The sequence below is a fragment of the Mya arenaria genome, chromosome 12 (assembly GCF_026914265.1).
Source record: "Mya arenaria isolate MELC-2E11 chromosome 12, ASM2691426v1".
Taxonomy (NCBI): domain Eukaryota; kingdom Metazoa; phylum Mollusca; class Bivalvia; order Myida; family Myidae; genus Mya; species Mya arenaria.
Genome location: NC_069133.1, coordinates 43,250,814 through 43,271,829, shown reverse-complemented (window position 1 = coordinate 43,271,829; position 21,016 = coordinate 43,250,814). Strand labels below are relative to the sequence as shown.

At 33.3% G+C, this 21,016-nt stretch overlaps 1 protein-coding gene across 1 annotated transcript in view; it reads right to left on the bottom strand.

Moving 5' to 3' along the window:
* The window catches only part of LOC128211203 (regulator of G-protein signaling loco-like), a 60,091-nt gene that overhangs the window by 17,076 nt on the left and 21,999 nt on the right, over positions 1-21,016 (bottom strand). Inside the window, 6 exon segments of the mRNA XM_052915701.1 lie at positions 198-309; positions 499-630; positions 976-1,128; positions 1,408-1,494; positions 1,758-1,937; positions 7,582-7,737. Coding sequence (XP_052771661.1) covers positions 198-309; positions 499-630; positions 976-1,128; positions 1,408-1,494; positions 1,758-1,937; positions 7,582-7,737 — 820 coding nt within the window.

The following is a 21,016-nucleotide window of genomic DNA, read 5'->3' as shown; positions in this document are numbered from 1 at the left end:
CCCTGGTGGGGATTAAATCCACGACAACTTATGTAAAAGGTAGACACCTATATCAATAGACCGCTCCCACTTTTTGTATTTAAAATTTCAAAACATTATTTTTGGTATTGTAAGTTTCCTATTGTGATATGTCATGTAATAGGATAAAATTAAAATTTCACAGCATTGATTTTTAAGGACATCAATAATTTACGTACTCTGTCTCCATGGCAGAAGAGATCGCCGGCGTCTCTCCTTATTTTCCTCCGTCCCGTCCTTCCCATTTTTTCCCTTCTTCTTTCCAGCTTCAGTATTTCCTGTTGCTAGAACCTGCAAAAGGGAGATAATTTTTAATGACGAAAATAAGTCAGTTGTTTCCCTTTGATAACCAATTTAGGGAATTTAGAGAATATAAAATTTAGAGAACAATTTTTTAAGATCCTTTTCCAAACTTTTAACAAAATGTTTATAATTGAAAATATTTCTTCTCCTCAAATATTAATCTGGAACATCTCTTACCTGTCGTGGGTCAGTGGATGTGGCCCCAGGCATTTTAAGTGCCTGACCCTCCATCTCAGCCATCATGTATGAGCGGTAGACCTCAGACTTGAGGAACCGGACATAGCTGTCTTGCTTCATCAACTGGTAGATCTGAATGAGAGACATAATAGAGATGAAATTTCACCAAATAAAAGGTAGCATAATATGATCCCTTATAGATCTACATGAGAAACATACCTCTCAAATGACACTAAATGTACCTTACCTAAACCCTGAGGTTTGTTTTGTGTACAAAATTATTTAATGAAACTGAAGTCGATTCAGTTTTTGTTTGATTAAAAAACATATGTACATAAATTTTGTGTTCCAAGGGATTTTAATCTTTTCATCGGTTTAACATCTTTAATAATTCAAATCTGCTAGGCGGAGTGTAAATGATCGTATTTGTCAATTGTACCATCATGTTACATTAATTCAAATTGACTCTAGACTCACGTGTTGCTGTGCCTGTAAAAAGATGGTGGGTGGGGGATTGTCCACGGTCAGCTCCGCTTCCACGCCCTTACGTAACGCACTGTCGATGTTCACTGGGTCAGAACTGTGCATGGCTACGTGTTTGTCGTAAACCTCACGAGCCTTTGCCTTACGCTGTAATATGATAAACACCTTGTTAAATATTGTCTTAAACATAAAATTGACAATATTATGTTAATAAAAATTAACTTAAATTTATTCAACTGTTGCTATTGTTGTAAATCCACTTCCTGAGAGACAAAATATAATTCTATACCATGTTTTTATTGAAAAGTTCACACTTTTATCATCAGATTTGTGTAAGATTGTCGGATGACCAAATTCAAACTTGATTTAGCCCATCAAAAAAATGTTGTGAGATATTTGATAAAAAATCAAGCTTTATTAACATACCAGCTTAGGGTCGGCAATGTTGCGATAGTCCTCACAGGTTTGCCAGAATTCAATATTTTCTTCGCTGAACTCTTTCTTAAGGAATTCCTGAAAATGTAAAAAATACAATCTTAATATATTACTTGAACTAAAAATACAGTAAAATGTTAACATGGGTGTCATCAATCCTGATCTTATCAAAATAACTTTGATAAGCATCAAAATACTTGAGGGATTATGAGCAAGATTGAATTTAACTTTATTCATGAGTTTTAAGATTTATGATGCTATGAATAAATTATCATTATATCAACCATTAAATAAATGTTTTATCCATAATAAATAAAGTTGTTTTCATAATAATAACATACCTTAAAGACAGCGATGCCAACACGATCCCTGAGCAGCTTGTCGAAGTTGACGGCCCACGATGTGACACGCCCCACCTCTTCCCGTTCCGTTGCTGTGGCAACATGGCTCACGATGCTGTTCACGCTGCTTGCCGAAGAGAGCTTGTTGGGCGTCGAATCCTGGTCAAGCACAACCAGTGACTGCAAAGAGAGAAAAATAAAAGTTGTTACACAATCTTAAAAGAATATTGTACAGTATAAATTCATTTTCAATAGTGGTAATAGAGTTCATAGTCCTATATTTTAGTATTCAATATATATGAACATGTAACTAAAGAAATCAAAACCTTTCAAAAATATCAAAGAGTTTTCTTCGACCTCCCCTGTTCAAATTTTGTATAAAAATATTCAAGAAATGCTGTCGTTGTTATTTTTAACAACAGCATGAAAGCACAACCAAATTGTAATGCTTTTTGATGTTGGGAAGATAGCTCTGGTTTCCTTTTAAGTTTGTCCCATGTTAATAAATGTTAAGAAATCACTTGTATATCATCTTTGATCTTAAATACTATAACAGTCCTTGTATACCTGCAGAATGCAGCCTTGTTTTATTGAGAAAAATTCCAAGTCATATCCTTCAGTATTAAATATCCACTTGTTCATTTCATTCATAAGCATTTCAATTCTTCTGTTCACCTACTTTTTCATAAAATGTGTTTGATGTTATTTTTTTTTTGAAACCTTGAAAATAAATAAATTTAGACCAAATTCTTTTACAGTATTCAATTTCTTTGTCCGACATGCATTAAATCTTTATAAGCTCTGCAAAAGATGTTTTTCACAAATTGGTAATGATCAAAGTGCTTTAACCAAGCTTTTAATACACAGGTTACTTCTTTCAAACCTATAATCCTATCAGTCTAAACACCTGAAGACAAAACATCAAAGGAAATTTATGGAATTACAAAAAAAATGTGTTGCTTAAATTCTTAAATTTCATAAAGCAACACCATTTCGGCTACATGTACTCACTTGATTCAGTTTTGTGCTAGCATAATTTTTAGCACAGTATTTTTCATACAGTCTGTTATCATACAGTTGCTGTACAGTAAGTCCCGATTTTCTCCTAATAGATTTGATATTTTTGTGATCCTTTTTTGCCTGAGCAGACTTTTCCCATAATTCCTCAGAAAAATGAGGCAGACTCATGTTCATCATGGCGTTGTCCAAACAATTTTGGTTAATATCCAAAATGTCCCCATTTTCAGGGATTGCTTCCTGAAGGCACTCAGAGCGTCGCTTTTGTTTCTGCAACTTTTTGTATATCTTTGAATAGCCATCTTTGCGATAACTCGCAGCCCCAATGAAACTTATATCCAAGAACATAGTTCCAGCTTGTATGTACAATTATTCTTAAAAAATATTTCAATCTAAAACAATATAGCACTGTTTCATGAGAAACAGCTATCCATTAACTAAAAGTAAAATCTATCACAGGCAGAACAAGAATGTTTCACTAAGGCACACAGCACACACTTGAGAAATATATGCATATGACATAAATTAACAGTTATGTGTGAAGTTTATATAGCCACATGTGGAAGGAAACATTTATCAGATAATTGCTCAAATTTTCCTGACATTGACATGATAGAATACACACCAGCTATTCAATTCCTAGAGGTAAAGTGTGACTGCTTTTCACACCTGATTATCAAATTGTGCCACCATTGAGTGAACAATGCAGTAGTGAACTTTGGGGATGCTTGAGTGACAGCCTAATTGAAATCATCCATAAATAGATTGCATTAATTAAGTTATCTAGGCTTGGGGCTGGAGAAAGAAATTTCTTTCTTTCAATACAAGTAATTCACATGGTAAGAAAAGTGGCAACACACTTGATCATGGCATAGATGTATTTACAATGAAGCAGTTGATAGTTTTACAACAGGCTGATAACAAAAGAGAGGTGGATGATCACACTTATCTTTTGACAAAATACTTGGCAATTTTACAATGCCCTTAAAGAGAAAAAATACTGGTAATCCATACTGAAATCAACACTTCTTTTAAAGCCAAAAATCTTATCTCAGGAGACTTATTACCATGAAAATAAAAAAAAAATGCCATTTGTACTAAAAAATAATTCATTCCCCTACAAAATTGTGTCAAAAAACTAAATTTCTTCTGCCAAATAAATACAAGTAGATAATGTATTCTACAAATGCAGTCTATTGCAATATTAGGCGTTTAGAAAGATTCTTCAACCTTCACAATTTGGTAAAACCATTCCATTGATACCAACCCATTTATTATGATTTAAAAATCTGGTTATAACTACATTGCAATTGTACTCACTTGGAGTCTCATATCTATTTATGAAATATCATTTTTCATAATGTTTTCCCACGATATAATGACTATTCTTATGTACCTGGTTTGAAGTTTGTTTGCTTATGCAAATAAACAAACAAATAAAGCAAAATTCAATAAATATTTCATAATAATTCACAATTTGGAAAGAAAAAATTGCAATAATAAAATTTCACAATACTTACTTGTTTGATTAAACTAGCCAGTTCGCGTTCGTTCAATTTTGCCAGTAAAATATGCATGCTTAATTTCCTTCACTTTCTTACAATACACAATGCATATAAATAATGTTCAGAATTGAGTCAATATTTATTTCACATTACTGAAAGTATGACCATATATGTGTACAAGTATTAAGTTTTTTTCAACTGATGACTGACTCACAATGACTTCTTTATATATGTATACATTAAATATTAATTACCCATTCACTGGCCATCATTATACACCTCACTTATCACGTAACGATCCAATCAGTGACCATCATTACCCAAATAATTAATTAACCCGCCCATCCTCAAAAACCCAACCCCACAAAACTAGCCAAATAGCCACCTAGCTGATAGATAAAAAAGTAAAAAATATAAGATTTGGGGTGATAACTGACCTCATTAATTATAAGCTATTATCACACAGATTTGACAATCTTAATTTCTTATCATCATTAAAGGGCCCCAGCTATCTGCTAAACTAATCACCTTATCCCCCGAATATCACACCCAATTTAGGAGGTGCTCTTGTAAGAGGGCAGAGCATCTGTAAGATTAAATGCTACCTTCAAAGAGTTTTTTCTTCCTTTGAAGTCCATTTTGGTCATTTATTTTAATAATTGATAGCAATCCTTTTTTGAAGGTGTGAGACAAAAAATTGGGCAGAAATATTTTTACCAACAAGAAATATGATATTATATGTATGCTTTAGTCACAGAACACATGACTTTAGTTATAAAACTGGTGTTATTTCTAAAAGGTTAGTTTATTTCCCAAATATGCTTTAAGTATGGATGGAAGACTTTAATATATATAAGGTAACTTATATTTAACATCACAATGAGTAAAGATGCCCAGTCATGTAACATTAAGCTCGGCAGAGCTATCTAGTGACGAAGAAAGAAACCTAATTATATATAAATTATTTTAAAGGCCATGGAAAGTACCTACGCCTACCAATCCACATTAATATTGGGTGTTGTTCAATTTTTTGATTTATAGTTTGGAGCATCTCACAGCACAACAATTATCCTTGAAAAGTTGAAGTAAATTAAAAACATGTTCACCAGTGTGTAACTATTGCAGTCAACTTCTTAAGGAAGGTTGCAGTATATGATTTCCATTGAAAATATGTTCAATTGACTTCCTGAAATTTAGTATACCCGACAAGCATGAAGCACAAACTGTTTTTTTTTTCAATCACAAGGGGGTGGGGTCGGAGTATATAAACTGTTTAGTACCTCTGGCGCTTTAATACTGTCCAATAAGTTAGATATGTGTATGTTGAAATATCGTGGGCAATATTATCTGCACTGTACTTAATATATGGTAAGACTGGTTATCACTCTGATGTGAGAAATACCCCCATAAAAAAAGCAAAGCGAACACCCTCAAATATGGTAAGCATAAGTCAGACTCTGGATTAGTCCCGAATTGGAGCTTATCCCTGATTAATACTGATTGTGATCCATGAATGGTAACTGGAAATTTGATCACACTGCCTTTTACAGGGCCCTCAGACCACTTACCTAAAGGAAAGGGCATCAGAAATGCATTAGCCCTTGGGAAATTTTCAAATTATTAATTAAATTTTCAACCACTGGGTTACAAGTTTTGTCAATGTTAATCAACACTATTAAACATACATTCTATCAGGTCTATTTATATGCCCTTACATAAATTTAAAGGATAAAGTTATTCTATGGTTTTAAAAAGGCTTCTCCTGGATGGGAAATTTGGACTCTCATGGCGGTACAGGGGGACTGCAACCCAATTTAGTCAGCCCAAAAAATAGTAAATTAAGGGTCATTTTTTAATGGAACCTAGTGTTGTGTTAAGATGGCCCCTGATACTGTGATCCCTAAAACAAATGAAAAGGCCTCTGTCCTGACTGCCTGTCAATTGGACACACCAAACTTGATGCTGGCAATGTTTTCAACTTTGTGTCTAGATGGCCCCTGATACAGATTGCTTAGTGACAGCGTGGGAGGGGGAGAACATCTCCTGCCTGTCACACAAACATACAGAACAAAACACTGGCATATTTACAACCCTTCAACACTCACCTAGGCACTGACAGGGGAGCTTTTGACACCTTTCGATTGCAAGAAAATTAACTCATAACAATATTAATTCATTAAAACTGATTTAAGTTATCAGATTTGATCGTTTTGTGACAACACAATTGTCTGTGATGAGAGCAGTTCTTAATCCATATTGCTCCATTCAGCTTTGCGAAAAAACACATTTATCAAGGACTGGATTGTCATGGCAGCTGAAGGGCTTAAACACTTTCAGCAACGTGTTTGGAGACTCTTTAGACCCCCCTCCCATGGGAATCAAACGGGGCAAACACATGTTTAGTCTAGTTTAGTTCAGTCTGATGCATGGTCGGTCCCATTGTGTACAAAACTCGACTATGGAATTCTGTCTCTTGTTAAACTGAAGGGACAATGTCTTCAGATGCTTCTGAGGTCTGAGGGTGTTTTTTTTTCACAAATTGCCTAATTTATGAAAATACATGTTTATTTGAAAAGACAAATATTCCAAAATAGCAGGACTGGTACATGTTTGCTTTTCACTAATAAAAGCAAAACATGTTGCATCACCCATGGGGTGTTTGGTTTCGGGGTGTTTAATCCACCCATTTAAAAACTTGTTTATATCTTAGGAGGTGTTTCTTCTGCCTTGTAAAACTGATGAGAAGCTTTTGTCCACCTATACAAAAATAAGCGGTAGGTGTTGTCAGAGAAGGTGTTTTTTCCTACACTCCATATAAACAAATTGTTCATATAAATGCACATGCCTAAACAGAATTGCAGGGGTATTTTTTGACGGGTATTTTGTCCAATTGTGGGACGTGAACAAGGCTTTATCTGACTTTAAAAATGCAACTTAATTAGGCCATAATCATAAAGTTTGTTAGGCCAATTACTCAACACACATTTTCAAGGGAGCGATAATCATTGCAAAAAGAGGAATGAATTTGTTTAAATTTTAATAGATGAACTATAACCAACTTATAGTTTATTGTTGAATCTCTGGTTAGTAGAAAATTAAGTGCGAAGTAATTTTCGCTGTCACGGCCCAATGTTTGGATCAATTTAGTCAGATGCACCAATAAACAGAGTATACAAAATACTTGGCTCTGATTGGCCTGTTGGAAGCAATAAACTATACAAACATATACAGGAAGTATTTTTTCCTTTTCATACACGTCAGTAAATACGAAACTAACTAATTGCAGCGAAATGGGGTTTTACCTCGTGTGAGAGACTGAGGGGGTTTCTATGATTCTTGGACCGGTATTTCCCAGGGGAGAGCCCGTTTTGAAACACACCACTCCATCTTTCCTTGACTACGCCCGACCCTTCTTCCGGAGAGCCCAGGGGTGTCACGCCTTTCCGCTCTTGGTCACGCTGGAATAGAAAGATTAAAATACTTAATTGGAAAAATAAACAGACTTTGATTATGAGAGGAAATCTCACAAGAGCACCGAATGGCAAAAACCAAGGTTTCCCCAGTCAAATAAGGGGGACAACTCACTTTTTTTTACACAAGAGTTTTTGGCTTTGCATTTCATGTGCATTTTGTTTTTGAACCACTTCATTTTAATACCTTGAAAGGTTATTGAACTATGGCCATGTTTTTGCATGACAACGCCAACGACAAAGCCGACAATGAAACCAAGTCTATGGAATTATGTGGACTTTTCTTCTTGTAAAACAGTATAGCTAAATATACTGGGAAAAACTTTAATAGGAACAATAAATTTCCTTTCAAAGTCAGTATATTATATACCAAAAGAGGGGTCAAAAGATACCAAACTCTTGAATTTTAAAATGTCACTGTTTACCTCCGAGTCTGCGTGGGGTAAATTAAGAAGATTGCAGTGGATTAAATTATAATCGACCATTAATCAAACGTATGTCCCCTCTATTACGGGAATCTTTTTATTAGTGATAAAGCAGTCTGAAGAAATGTAGAAATGTTGTAGAATTCTTTGTATTCATATAATTATTTCATGACATCCTTTCATCATTTATTAATGTTTTTATGGATATAGAATTTAGTCCATTAATAATATAAGTTTGTGAATTGATTTCGTTTATAGTTTATACTCATTTAATTTAGCTTGAATGTGTTAAAAACTGATAGAATCAGTCTCAATTCCATTGCCTAGGTAAAAACAACCCAGTCTTGGCATCCATTTTCAGCAGCCATGAGAAAGTACCCTTGCTATGAATCGAGCCTAAGTTACCTCTCGGTGGAGAGGCGGACACCTTAACCACTAGCCCCTCTCACCCATGTATATATATATCAATAGTGAACGAGTCAGTATAAACAAATAAAAGCATACCTTAAATATTTCATAGACTTCTTTGGTTAAAAACTTCAGCGACAATCGTCTCATATTTTAAAATCAATCAAAGTCATCCATTGTAATTACATGTGTCAGTATTAGTTTCGTAAAAATAACATATATATCCAAGTTTCATGCCATTAATCACAGGTTTTCTTCAATTAATCCACATAAATCATCTATTTCAAGATATATGGTGCACCTCAGTTATTTAATATGGGTGAATCTTTGCACCGAACTTTTAATGTTCCAATTTTCTCAAACAAGATTTTCACAAAACCATGACCCTCTTTTAGATATTTCACCCAAATTATAATATTCCCAATTTTAATATCTTATTCGAAGGCCACCTAGATGTCCTAACACCTACAGCTATTAAATCATCGTTATAACATTTTCCAGTTTACGAATTGGAAGATTGAAAATTCAGGTAGGGATTATGAATTATCAGGGTTTCCTTTCACTTTTTCAGTTAACCGCAAAGTATCGTTAAGTATCCCGCCAGGACAGTGTCATCAAATCCAAATCTCGCATGATAATAAAATTGAAATATTCAAAGGTTCTGTAAATATAACATTCTCATATACAAACATACCCTTTCTATTTGTGAAGTATTTTATTGCTGTGTATTGTACCGTATTTAGCTATAACGATCACAGATAATTGGACGGAAGATTTGAATTCAAACTGCCTTATAAAACAAATTTTGCCATATTAAAACATTTATCAACAAACGAGGCTTTGATAAAAGGGGCGAAAGGAGAAAATAATTATATTTTTGAATTGCGTCAAAACTTCAATTTGCCTTAAAATGTGCTGTGGCTTGTAACGCACGTTAATGGAACAAATGAGAAATAATAACCATGAAATTGTGACAAATTTATGTGACATTTTCACACAGTCAAACAATTATATTTTTTCAAAAGAGTTTATTTAAAATTTTCCAAAACCAAATAACGAATGACAGGATGCAATTGAAACATACAGATACGATGATTACATTTTGTATCATAATTAAAACTATGATTTCTTATGTTATTTTCCAAAAGTTTATCAAATCATTTAATTTAAGTGAACAAATAAATCATTGGACCACTTATATAAGAAATGATTTTATCAATTTCAAATTCTGTGGCAATACAATTTAAAATGCAATAACTGCTAGAACAACTTTTCAACCAGTTATTGAATGCATGGTCAATGTTTAATTGCTGTGAACTCATTGCAGTCACTTCATAATTGACCAGGGGGGACAACTCTAGTCATTAGGATTGAAAAAGGGAAGTCCGGATTTGTTTTTTCTTTGCAACTAAGGAAAGTCTTACTGCTGTGCATTTTTAGACTACATGATGTAAACTTATATTTTGTGTACAGAAACTTAAGTTAAAAGATTACGTATAATTCTACCATGCTGTGTCTGTTTAAATATGTAATCTTAACTAACCATTTTCGGTCTTCGAAACTAGACTTAAGAATGAATAAGCCCGAATTCTTACACTTGTGTTAAAAATGGCAACAAAAACTATCAACAAGCCAGCTACTATATAATATCAAGAATTTGAGCAAGCCTGGAAAGTTTTTAACAAGTGCAGGACTTGTGAGCTTAATTACGCTAATTTCAAATACTGCATATTGGATCACAAGAAAAAAGTGTCAAATTATTTGCAAATAACTATAGATATTTGAACTTCATATTAAGGACATGCATTTAAATATCACTCGTGAAAATGAGCCATCCTAATATGTGTATTAATTAAGGCTTGCATGAACAACAAAATATGATATTTCAGTTTTACTTTTTTTACAGTTTGGCCCTCTTTGTTTGCCAATGAAATTGCTGTATTGTGTTTTAAATATGAAAATTATTTTTCATAAAATGCCTAGACGTCTTGAAATGGAGAAAATAATTCAGTAATTTTCCTGTTTGTGGTCTGGATAAATAATGAGCGCATTGCATACGTGATAATATAAGGTCAAACTTAAAATTTGTTATTGCTTATATTTTGAAATTTATGAACATATCACAGCGCTCGTTTGTGATATGTTCAAAATATAAACAAAATCTAATCCATGCAGCCTACTTTGACTGCTCAATGACAGTTCAAGGAAGTGGATGACCCCAGGCAGCTGAAGGGCTAAAAAAAAATAAAAAATGGGTGGGGGGGGGGGGGGTAAAACAAAATGCCATAAAAGCAAAACTGGCTTTTTAGAACAAATAAAGTAGCAACCAAAAGCAAACATTAAACTTATTTTAATCAATTAAAAAAAGGTTGTGAAAAACAATGATGATAACTAAAGACAACAACAAAACTATGAAAATACCTTTACTAGAAATGGATTTCTTGACTGTAAGTGAAATAGTTTTGGAGTTTCGAGCAACACATTAGTGGGCATAATACGCATGAAAGACGCACAGGCAGAGAAAAAGCAATTTGATACCCCCCCCCCCCCCCCCCCCCAATTTTGGATGGGGGCATAAAAACAACAACAACGAAAGTCAAGCTAATAATAAGTTAATACAATAATCCAAATAAGTCAGACCTCAAGATGCCATTCACTCTGCTCCTTGTAGACACCTTGAAATAGCTTTTCAATATCAGCGATGGAGTGGGACAAACTGAGATCTCCTGCAGGACTAACTCTTTTATCGTTAGCCAGTTTATTCACTGTCGAAGATAACCGTATCCATGACAACCCTTTTAGTTTTGAAAGAGACATTTCTCACATTAACTGAAAATTGCTGAACAAAATTGAACATTTCCAGGGCTAATTTTCCTGCGTTTTCTTTTTGTTGCCTAGATATATCTACACAGAACAAAAAAAATAAAACCAGTGCGTCAAAACTTAAATTTCCATTTCCGCTTACTCCATTCAAATAACACTGCAACTCTGACAATGTAAATGTCAAAATGAAACTGAAAAATAGAAGTGCAAAACTGCTAGATCCTGAGAACAAAACTGCTAGATCCCTTTGACGCAATAATTATAATCTCCGGTACGTTGAAGGAAAACACACCACAAAACTGATTCAAGTCTCCACAAACTGTAAAAGTCAAATGGCACAAATTAACAGCTAAATCCTTCAATATATAACTTCCCTTTCTCGGATTGCACCTCGCTAAAATGCAACAAAACCATCAAAAGTCTAACATGTTTTCACATGAAACTTTGCCAAATACCAAGTTTCATCATTAATTTAAGCACGTTTTTATCATCCAGGTTTATTGTGTAATTATTTACACCCAACGTTTTACAGAAGTCAATCTCCCATCCTTGCTACCTGTCATATCATATTTCACACGAAACCCTCCAGCCCTTCATTCAGCTAAATAGCAATAAGTCACAATTTGTCCAAGCTGATCAAAACATTACGATAATGATACCCCAACAAATAAGGTCAATTTCACATAATAAATGAACCTGATATACATCAAATAAGGTCGATTCACGTGAAATATATGTCAAAATATTTTCATACTGAGCATTTATAATTTACGGTACAAGATGAATATCCTCAACTAGATCTAAACTTGAATAAATTTTAGGGTTATTAGGTACAATAAAATCCTTTTCCTCCCGATATAAAACCACTTTTAAATGTTTGAGAACATTAAATCACTCTTAATTCTCCAACATAGGTAATTCTATTAGAATCTGTATTTGACTAGCAGTATAAATACTCTCCACGAAACTTCCATCAATAAATTCATTGACATGGGTAAACAAGCTCTTTAATGCTTAGTCCTACTGACTTATTCATTTAATTAAACTCAAACACCATTTCAATGTAACATATATTAACAATTCAATGTTACATGTATTAACTAATTTATGTTAAGTGTATTTAGTGTATTAAAAATGTTACAGAATAACAGCATATCTCCATTGAGGCTCAAATTAACAGTTAAAAATTGAAGGGATATTTGGTACTCAACAGGGGGGAGTTATCACATCACTTCTAATTGTGTATTCAAAAGTGCAATTCAAAATTAAGATTAAAGCATCATACAGAAGATAAAAATGTGTTGAAGTCAAATAATTTGTGATTGGTACATTTCTCATCATTTGAGCTTAATATAAATAGCAACTTTGGGAATCCAAATCATTAAAGTTTTCTTAAAATTGAAGTTTCCTTTGAATGGCTTTTGAGTCATGTTCTTGATAAAAGCTTCTCCACCAAGCAGTCATCACTGCCTTTGACATCATGCAACGGGCTCCCACAATACATCAATTTTCTCTTCTTCTAAAAATGGACAAGCAAAATTATGAATCTGACGTCTCTAGCCGCAAGAATATGAGATTTTTCTATGAAAAAAGAAGCAAAAATATGTAACACATTTTAAAGTTCAAGGAAAAAATTATTACTACCCTTTAAATGTTCTCCACCTTAATATGAGTAAGTTACTTAGGTTACACTGCACTAGTTCATCCCAACCATATCCAGGTAACACAACGATAAACGATAACTACCATAACCAGGTTACAAAACACTAAACTATATATATATAAATACCATATCAGGTTACACAACACTAAACCATTACTAGCATATCCAGGTTACACAACACTAAACCATAATGACGATATCAGGTTACACAACACTAAACTATAACTACCACATCCAGGTTACACAACACTAACCCATAACTACCATACCAGGCTACACAACACTAAAACTTAACTGGTACCATATCCAGGTTACACAACACTAAACCATAACTACCATATCAGGTTACACCACACTTGACAATAACTACCATATCGGGTTACACAACACTAATTCATCCCTACCATATCAGGTTACAGTCAGCACTTAACCACCCCTATCATATCTAGTTATACAACATTAAACCAGCAATGCGTTCAGTAAGGCGAGCGTTTACAATACGCTCACAAACGTTTTGTTTTGTATCCCTGTTGCAACGCAGCGCATAAACTGCAAGCGGGGAACCAAAACACAAACGTTCGCGGCAAACGTCTTTACTGAACGCATTGCAGAACTATCATATCAAGTTACACAACACTATACCATAACTATTATATCAGATTACACAACACTAAACTATAACTGCCATTTTGGGTTACACAACACTAAATCATCCTTACCATATCAGGTTACACAACACTAAACCACCACTATCATATCTGGTTACACAACACTAAATCACCCCTACCATACTAGGTTAGGATACACTAAACTACTCAAAATAGCAATTATAAGGTGATTCTCAAGAAAAATTGTAAGTCCATTATAAAGTAATCTAGGGGTAAAAATGAAAAAGTTCATGGTAACATAGAATAAAGAAAACACTTAAAATGTTTGTTTTTTTGCACAACTTGTATTGTGTTGTGAGTGAGAGCCGCAACGATACAGAAATGTATCTGTTCGCTTTAAACGAAGAACATATAATATTGCTTTCAACTCCTACCTCCTCTGAACACACACAATAAATATAATTAATGTACTTACTTTGTTTGCTTCAAACACCGAGTAAGAATTCCGTCTTCGAAAAAGCATTTTCATATTTTTAACAGTAAGCCATAAATTATTTCAAACAATATCCTGACTTTTTTGACACCATACTTGTAAATCATCCTAACTTAGACAGTTTATTTCTTCTGGTGTGTTGTAATCAGGTAAATACTCAAGTAAAAAAATTAAGCTAATATTAAACTTTCTAGAATTCCTTTTTTTATAATAATCACAAGTTTCGAGCTTAAGCATACTGTGTCAAAATCAAAGTCTGTTTCTTTAACTGCTGAACCAACAGAAGTGTCCGATGGTGATCATGTACACAAAATATTGACAATTTTCACTATCATAAGCATATTCTTTTCCTTGAGAAAAAAAATGAAACAAAAGACACATTTGTCTGTAAACCACACAATTAAATTATTTTCATGAAATTCTCTTTTCCTTGTATTCTGACAATATAGAGGTTTCTTAACGTGACTGTTACAGTACACTTGTGATACTTAGCTAACTGGGAAAACCAGCACATTAAATTACGACATTAAAGTTCATTTATAATTTTTACTCCACATCCAACGCAAAAAAATGCCTTATTCTCAGTCATTAAGTCATGTCGCTACTATGAAAGTTGATTTTTAAACATCGAACAACAAACATCTGAGGCAAAGATCGCAGTATAATAAGCACATTATCTGTACACAAAACACAGTTTTAATAACATATAATTTTCACACCCAGATAAACAATGGCTCGACTGACAAACTGCCATCTTCGCAACAATTATTTCTTTCAGTTTAAAGTCTACATTGAAAAACTGAAAACCCCTAGAGAGAAAACATATTATTCTGAAAATTTCAATAGATCTTACAATGATTATAATGGAATGTCTGCCCTCATTTGAATAATTTATTTGAAAGCATTTGAGTACTAGTAAAACAAATAAATATGCTTCCAGGCTAGACAATGTCTGTATTTAATTTTCGCCTTACTTAATATTCAATGTACAGCAAGAGTACGTTTTTATGAATTTTAATGACAAACATGTGAACAAAACAGGTGTTGTAAAATGAGTTAATAAATCGGCCATTTGTTTTTAAATTGATGGTGCTTTTTGTATTTGCTAGAGTTTAATTTTGCCGATTTACAAAGATATGGAGCAGTAAAGCAAAACCGCAAGCTGTGGCAGCTGCTCAAATTTTTAAATTTTGATCGCCAAATAATTTTTATAACACATTTTTTTGCGATAATACTAATTTCACCTGACTGACTCTACCCCCTTTTGATCGACTCATTTGCTCAGCATTGTGTAGTCATGTGATATTTTGACACCAAACAAACTCCGTTTCGGCGGATGCTGTGAAAAAGGGGAATTTATTTTTTTATTGGCATAAGTGGAATGGATATAATTTGAATAAATAGTAAGGGAAAACACCTACATAAAAAAATTAGGTACTTTTTGTACCATGAACACGAAATTTGAAATGTTTGGACTATTAAAATTACTGAGGTATGTTAACATTATATAAGTTATTTATTTACCATGACTTGCACACCTAATTTCTCTAAAATAATTTTTGTGCACTATTTTTTTACACAGATTTGATCTATTTTTCTCATAGAACAACGCTTAATCACGAAGATTTGCAGTTTTTCAACTGTACAGACATGATGCCATAATGTGGTTTCATCCTGCTGTGAACATATTCTTACAATTAAAGACATTTGGAACATAAGGTAAATTATAAATGAGGCGTAAAAATAATAATAACCTTAACCAACAATTTTTCCTCCCAATCCTTCACTTACTTTTTGCTGTACCGTTGTAGAGATTTTTTTTTCGAGATTTCATAAAAAATGTCTTAATTTTAAATGAATAATTATGTCAAAATGAGACCTTTTTATATTCATTTTTTCTACAATAGTGTTAACCCTGTGATATAGGTGCTATTTGGTACAGAATTTTGGTTTTCAAAAAAAAAAAAAAAAAATAGAAGAAAAAAAGTTATGCCCCTTACTTTCCCTATTTTTTGGAGATGTTAGTGGGAAAAAAAGAACTTTTTTTTGTCTGCATGACAAAGCAAAGGAGGACCAAGTGAATGAGATTACCAATCTAACTTAATACAATGTTGCTTTCTTCCATGGACAAATGCATTTTATTTTTTTAATTCGGCTTCCTATTAATTGTCCAGAGGCCAAGTAACGCTACCTCATAAACTCAAAGAGTGATTGAACTGATAAAAATCATACAACACTCACTGTATTAAAATTAATGCACCTGTCTATCAAAATTTGCCCAAATATCTGAGATGCCAACTTTACCTATAAAGGATCCTAAATGTTGAATTGTGATTTTTGTCAAGTTATTTTCAAAACATAATGATATCAAAGAGCTCAAAGGTTCTTCCAATGGATAATGTTATTTGAGATGAAAATTGCTGTTTGAACACACACTATTAATTGTTGATAAATGTCACGGTGATCATTTTGGCTATGAAGTAATGTCTCTCAAAGCCTTTCAATGCCATCAATAGGCTGACTTCGGTTTGTACCCCCACACATTTGATCAAATTTAATGGATGCTTATTTTGTCAAACTTATTCAAAACAGATTCATGTGTGGTTAAATTTTCTTCTTTTAGCCAAACATCTAAATACATACCAAGGTGTGAAAGCAATATGGTTCTTTGTGAGATTGAATAAAGAGTCAAATAGAACACTTTTGCTCTACTCCTCAACTCAATTCAGATGATAGACTTCTTTCATTCTTTGCCTTAGGAATGCCAATAAATCAGTAATATTTAATCAAATCTGATATGATGTGTTCTCTTGCAATAAGGAGACATCACATCACGTCCGTAAAAACGGAATCCACTAGGTCCGCCAGACTTATGGTCTCACAGTGTCATGTCCCTAAGAACTGAATCCAGTATGTCACATAACCTTAAATTACAGCCCTAAGAACAAGCCCACTATATAGTCACTAGCTACTGCCTAATATTACATTACATCACCAAGACCTACAGTAATCCACCTAGCCTAGGTGAATCCATCTAACCTAACAAATGTTCTCTTGCAAAAAGATGCCATCACCTCACGCCCATGAACTGAATCCATTAAGTCATCTAGCCCAACACATGTTCTCTTGCAAGAAAAAGACATCACAACACAGCCCTTTGAATGAATTCATTAAGTCATCTCGCTTAAAACAAACAAAATAGTGTACATGTTACTCTGAGTGCTGATTGGCTGTAGAGTGATCGAAGGGAACTATCTTATCTGAATGAATGCATGTATGACAAAATATCATAATATTAAAAAAATCAGTCAGTTTAAGTGCCCCAACTGAAATGAAAATGGGATCATATGATACTTTTGCTATACTAGGCCCTAAAAAAACTAAATCCCATCCATAATCATCCTCCCCAACATATGTTAAACAAGTTCTTACTTACCACAGAGGTCATGGGAGGTTTCGGTGCTGCCTTTCGTTTTAACGGGTTGTTATGCATGTTTCATAAGAAGTTCAAACTTTTTGCAATGTCTGAATGTGCATGAATGAACACTGAACACTGTCTTGACTTTGAATTTACATAAATACGAAATATTTTATGACTTTCCCTTCAATAACTTCCTCCATGTAAATGTTTCATACAAGCTTGTCAATTGGTGCATTTAAAATAACATGCGTAATAACATCACACAATAATATATATCAAATGCTTTATAACCATCAACTCAAACCAAAAAAAAAAAAGATTTCACATAAAACTGTTCGTCATATAACATCCATTATGATACAAGTATTAAATTCAAGTCCGTATTGTGAATGATACCATGGATCTTCAAGACAGGATAAAATCACAAAAGAATGAAGGAAGCTTTGCATCTCCCATTCATAATCCCTCTCCAACAAAAAGTATCACAAAAGATGGTTGATCAGACCTTTCACATTGTCAAAATTCTTACTGAAATTACAGGTCCTTCCGAAATCATCAATCCCATACTAAAACTGGGATAAATTTAGCCAATAGCAGTAATTGCCCATCCTGTCTAACACCTTGCAGAGATTCACGAAAAGTTTGTCAGGTATTGGTGTTGGCTGATGTCAAAACTAAGTCCACAGGACCATTAGGATTGAATAGAAGATCCAACTTTTGTTGACACGTTCTTTTCTCTCCGTCAGTGGGGATCCAGTGAGATAGATCTTCGCTGACCTTTCGAAGGCTTTATCCTAGCTAGAATATTTTTATCTTAACTACAAAATCACTTCCAACTGTAATTACTTGTCTGCGAAATTTGAAACAAACACTGGCAGTTTTTTTATTGACAATTAATATGAGATAATTTCTTTGTACTGCCTTCACATTATTTTGAAAAGTATGTTCAACTTTTTCAATGAACATGGATAATATAAATAAATTATATTCCAGACTATTATAGTTCAGCGTATAAAACGATTCTAAAACACTTCTCTATTCATTGGCATAAGATGACAATCCAATCTTGTGATATCTATACCTTGAATCTTGAAAGGCGCTTAATCAAATAGCGAGGGTTATTATCGCAATAAAAATATTTGCATGCCTTCACTATATACCCCCTTAAACATTTCGCTAATAAAGTAAATAATTGATATTATTCATTTTCCAATTTCATTGCCCAATTAGATATCGGGCAAATAGAATACCTGTTTATTTATATATTAAATGTTAGTATCATTGCTAAGACAATCAAAATAACATTAATCAACAGAATAAGTTGTTAGGTAAAAAGGCTCCTGTTTCATGTTTTTATTAACTTAATACATAACAGAAGACAAATGAGATGGAAAAGATCGCAAGAAACATAATTCAATGTGTTTCAACAGAAGTGGTCTCATGAATGGGTGTAAATGGGTAAGAATCCCCGAACATTTTGCGAGTGTGTGTGTGTGAGTGTGGGGGGGGGGGTCCAGGAGGCATTAAACATATAATGCACTAGTTGAGAAGAGTTAAAATGAGTTATCTTTTTATACATTTTTGGTCAAGGAGACAAAAGCTGTGTAGAAATCCGCTGAAGTTTCTTAACTGTGGTAGCTAGGGCTTGGCGGGGGGGGGGGGTCAATGGGGAAAATGCAGTAGATTTATGACATTTATGGTCAAATACTTTTTCTTATAAGGCAATTATCTGGAATATTTTTTTTTTTCAAAATTAATATATACTCTTGTTAAGTTTATTATAGAAGTTTCATTTCAGATACGTCTCCATTTTCCATTTAAATTAAGTACTGGTAATGGTTTATTTTATGAATAGGTCAACCTGATTCATTCAAACAAGAAAACAAGGCTATAAATTGTTAAAAAAGTTCTTTATATGGTTTTCTCTTAGTTCTTTATATAGCTATTTTAACAATGTCTTATCAGCAAGATAACAAAAGTTAACAAAAAGAACATATTATATGCAAATTACTAGGAACTAGGAAGTTATACTGAAATTGAGGTACCATAAATTACTTCTTAACTTTTTAAGTCAATCAGGTACGCATTAACATTTTGGAACTTGTTCAGAAGACCTAAGGAAAATAGATCTGTGTTTGCACAAACAAGTAAATCCTGATTTACCAAAAGTCAGCCAAATGAATGCATTTTCGGCAAAGCTAGCTTAACCGGATTATCCTTAGTGAATGTCAATCGATATTGAATGGTTTAATAGATAATTTTAAAACAAACAAAATGACAAAGTATTTACTATCATTTTCAACGACAATTTCAAAACAAATTCCATTCAAAAAAGTTGTTGAACAGTCACTTTGGAACGAATAATATTATCACCATGTAAGTTTTGTTGTCAAAATAATACAATCCTTCAAATGGTTACAATTCAGGGGAGATAACCAAAATTGAACTAATACAGCGATGATTTCAAAACAAATTCAATTCAAATTATCTGTAACACAGTCACTTTGGAACTATTAATAGTATTACAGTGCTCCAGCCAGGATTTAAAAAAGGCAGAGTGCTAGGTCAGAAAGGGCACTTTTAATGGGCATTGAACGAGCCGTAATTGGGTACTTGCATTTAGGGCTAATGTTCAATTCTTATTGTTTATGTGTTGTAACTACTTTTAATACTAATAGTTTGTTATGAATAGCTTAGCTGTTATCCTCAGTTAAGTGTCAAAGTTAAGTATATTTATTACTTTTATACTTATTTCTGAACATTGACTTGACAAAATGTCCAATAAATATCAAATATAGTTCATAACCATCGAAGGCGTCTCTGTCAAACAATAAAGGGCACAGCGGGGCATTTTGAAAAGGCAGCAGTGTGCCAGAAAAGGGCAGCAGGGTGCCCCCCTTGCTATTAAGGCCTAGCTGGAGCACTGCAATATAACAATGTTAGTTTGTTGTCTAAAAAATAATAACCATGATTTATTAAACATTCATATGATGGGCAACAATACAAGGGAGGTAACAAGAATTGAACTAACAGAATTGTCAACAAAGGATGATTTCAAGACAAATTCCTTTCCAAATAGCTGTTCAAGCCAAATTCCTTTCAAAATAGCTGTTGAATAGTCACTTTAGAACTATAAATATTATTACAATGCAAGTTTGTTGTCAAAATAATAAAACCTTATAACCTAATAACAATACAAGGGAGATAACCAGAATTGAACCAACAGAAAAAATGGGCCAATCTCTTTTTAATACACTGTAACATTATTTTTTTTATAACAGTGTAAATTAATATATATGTCTCTTATTCATTATATACCTGATCATAATCATACAATCATTGCAAACATTTCACTGATGTTTGGGTTTATGTTTTAATCTATTTTTATTCCATGAGATAAAATTTTACGTGTGGTCGGCCCTAGTT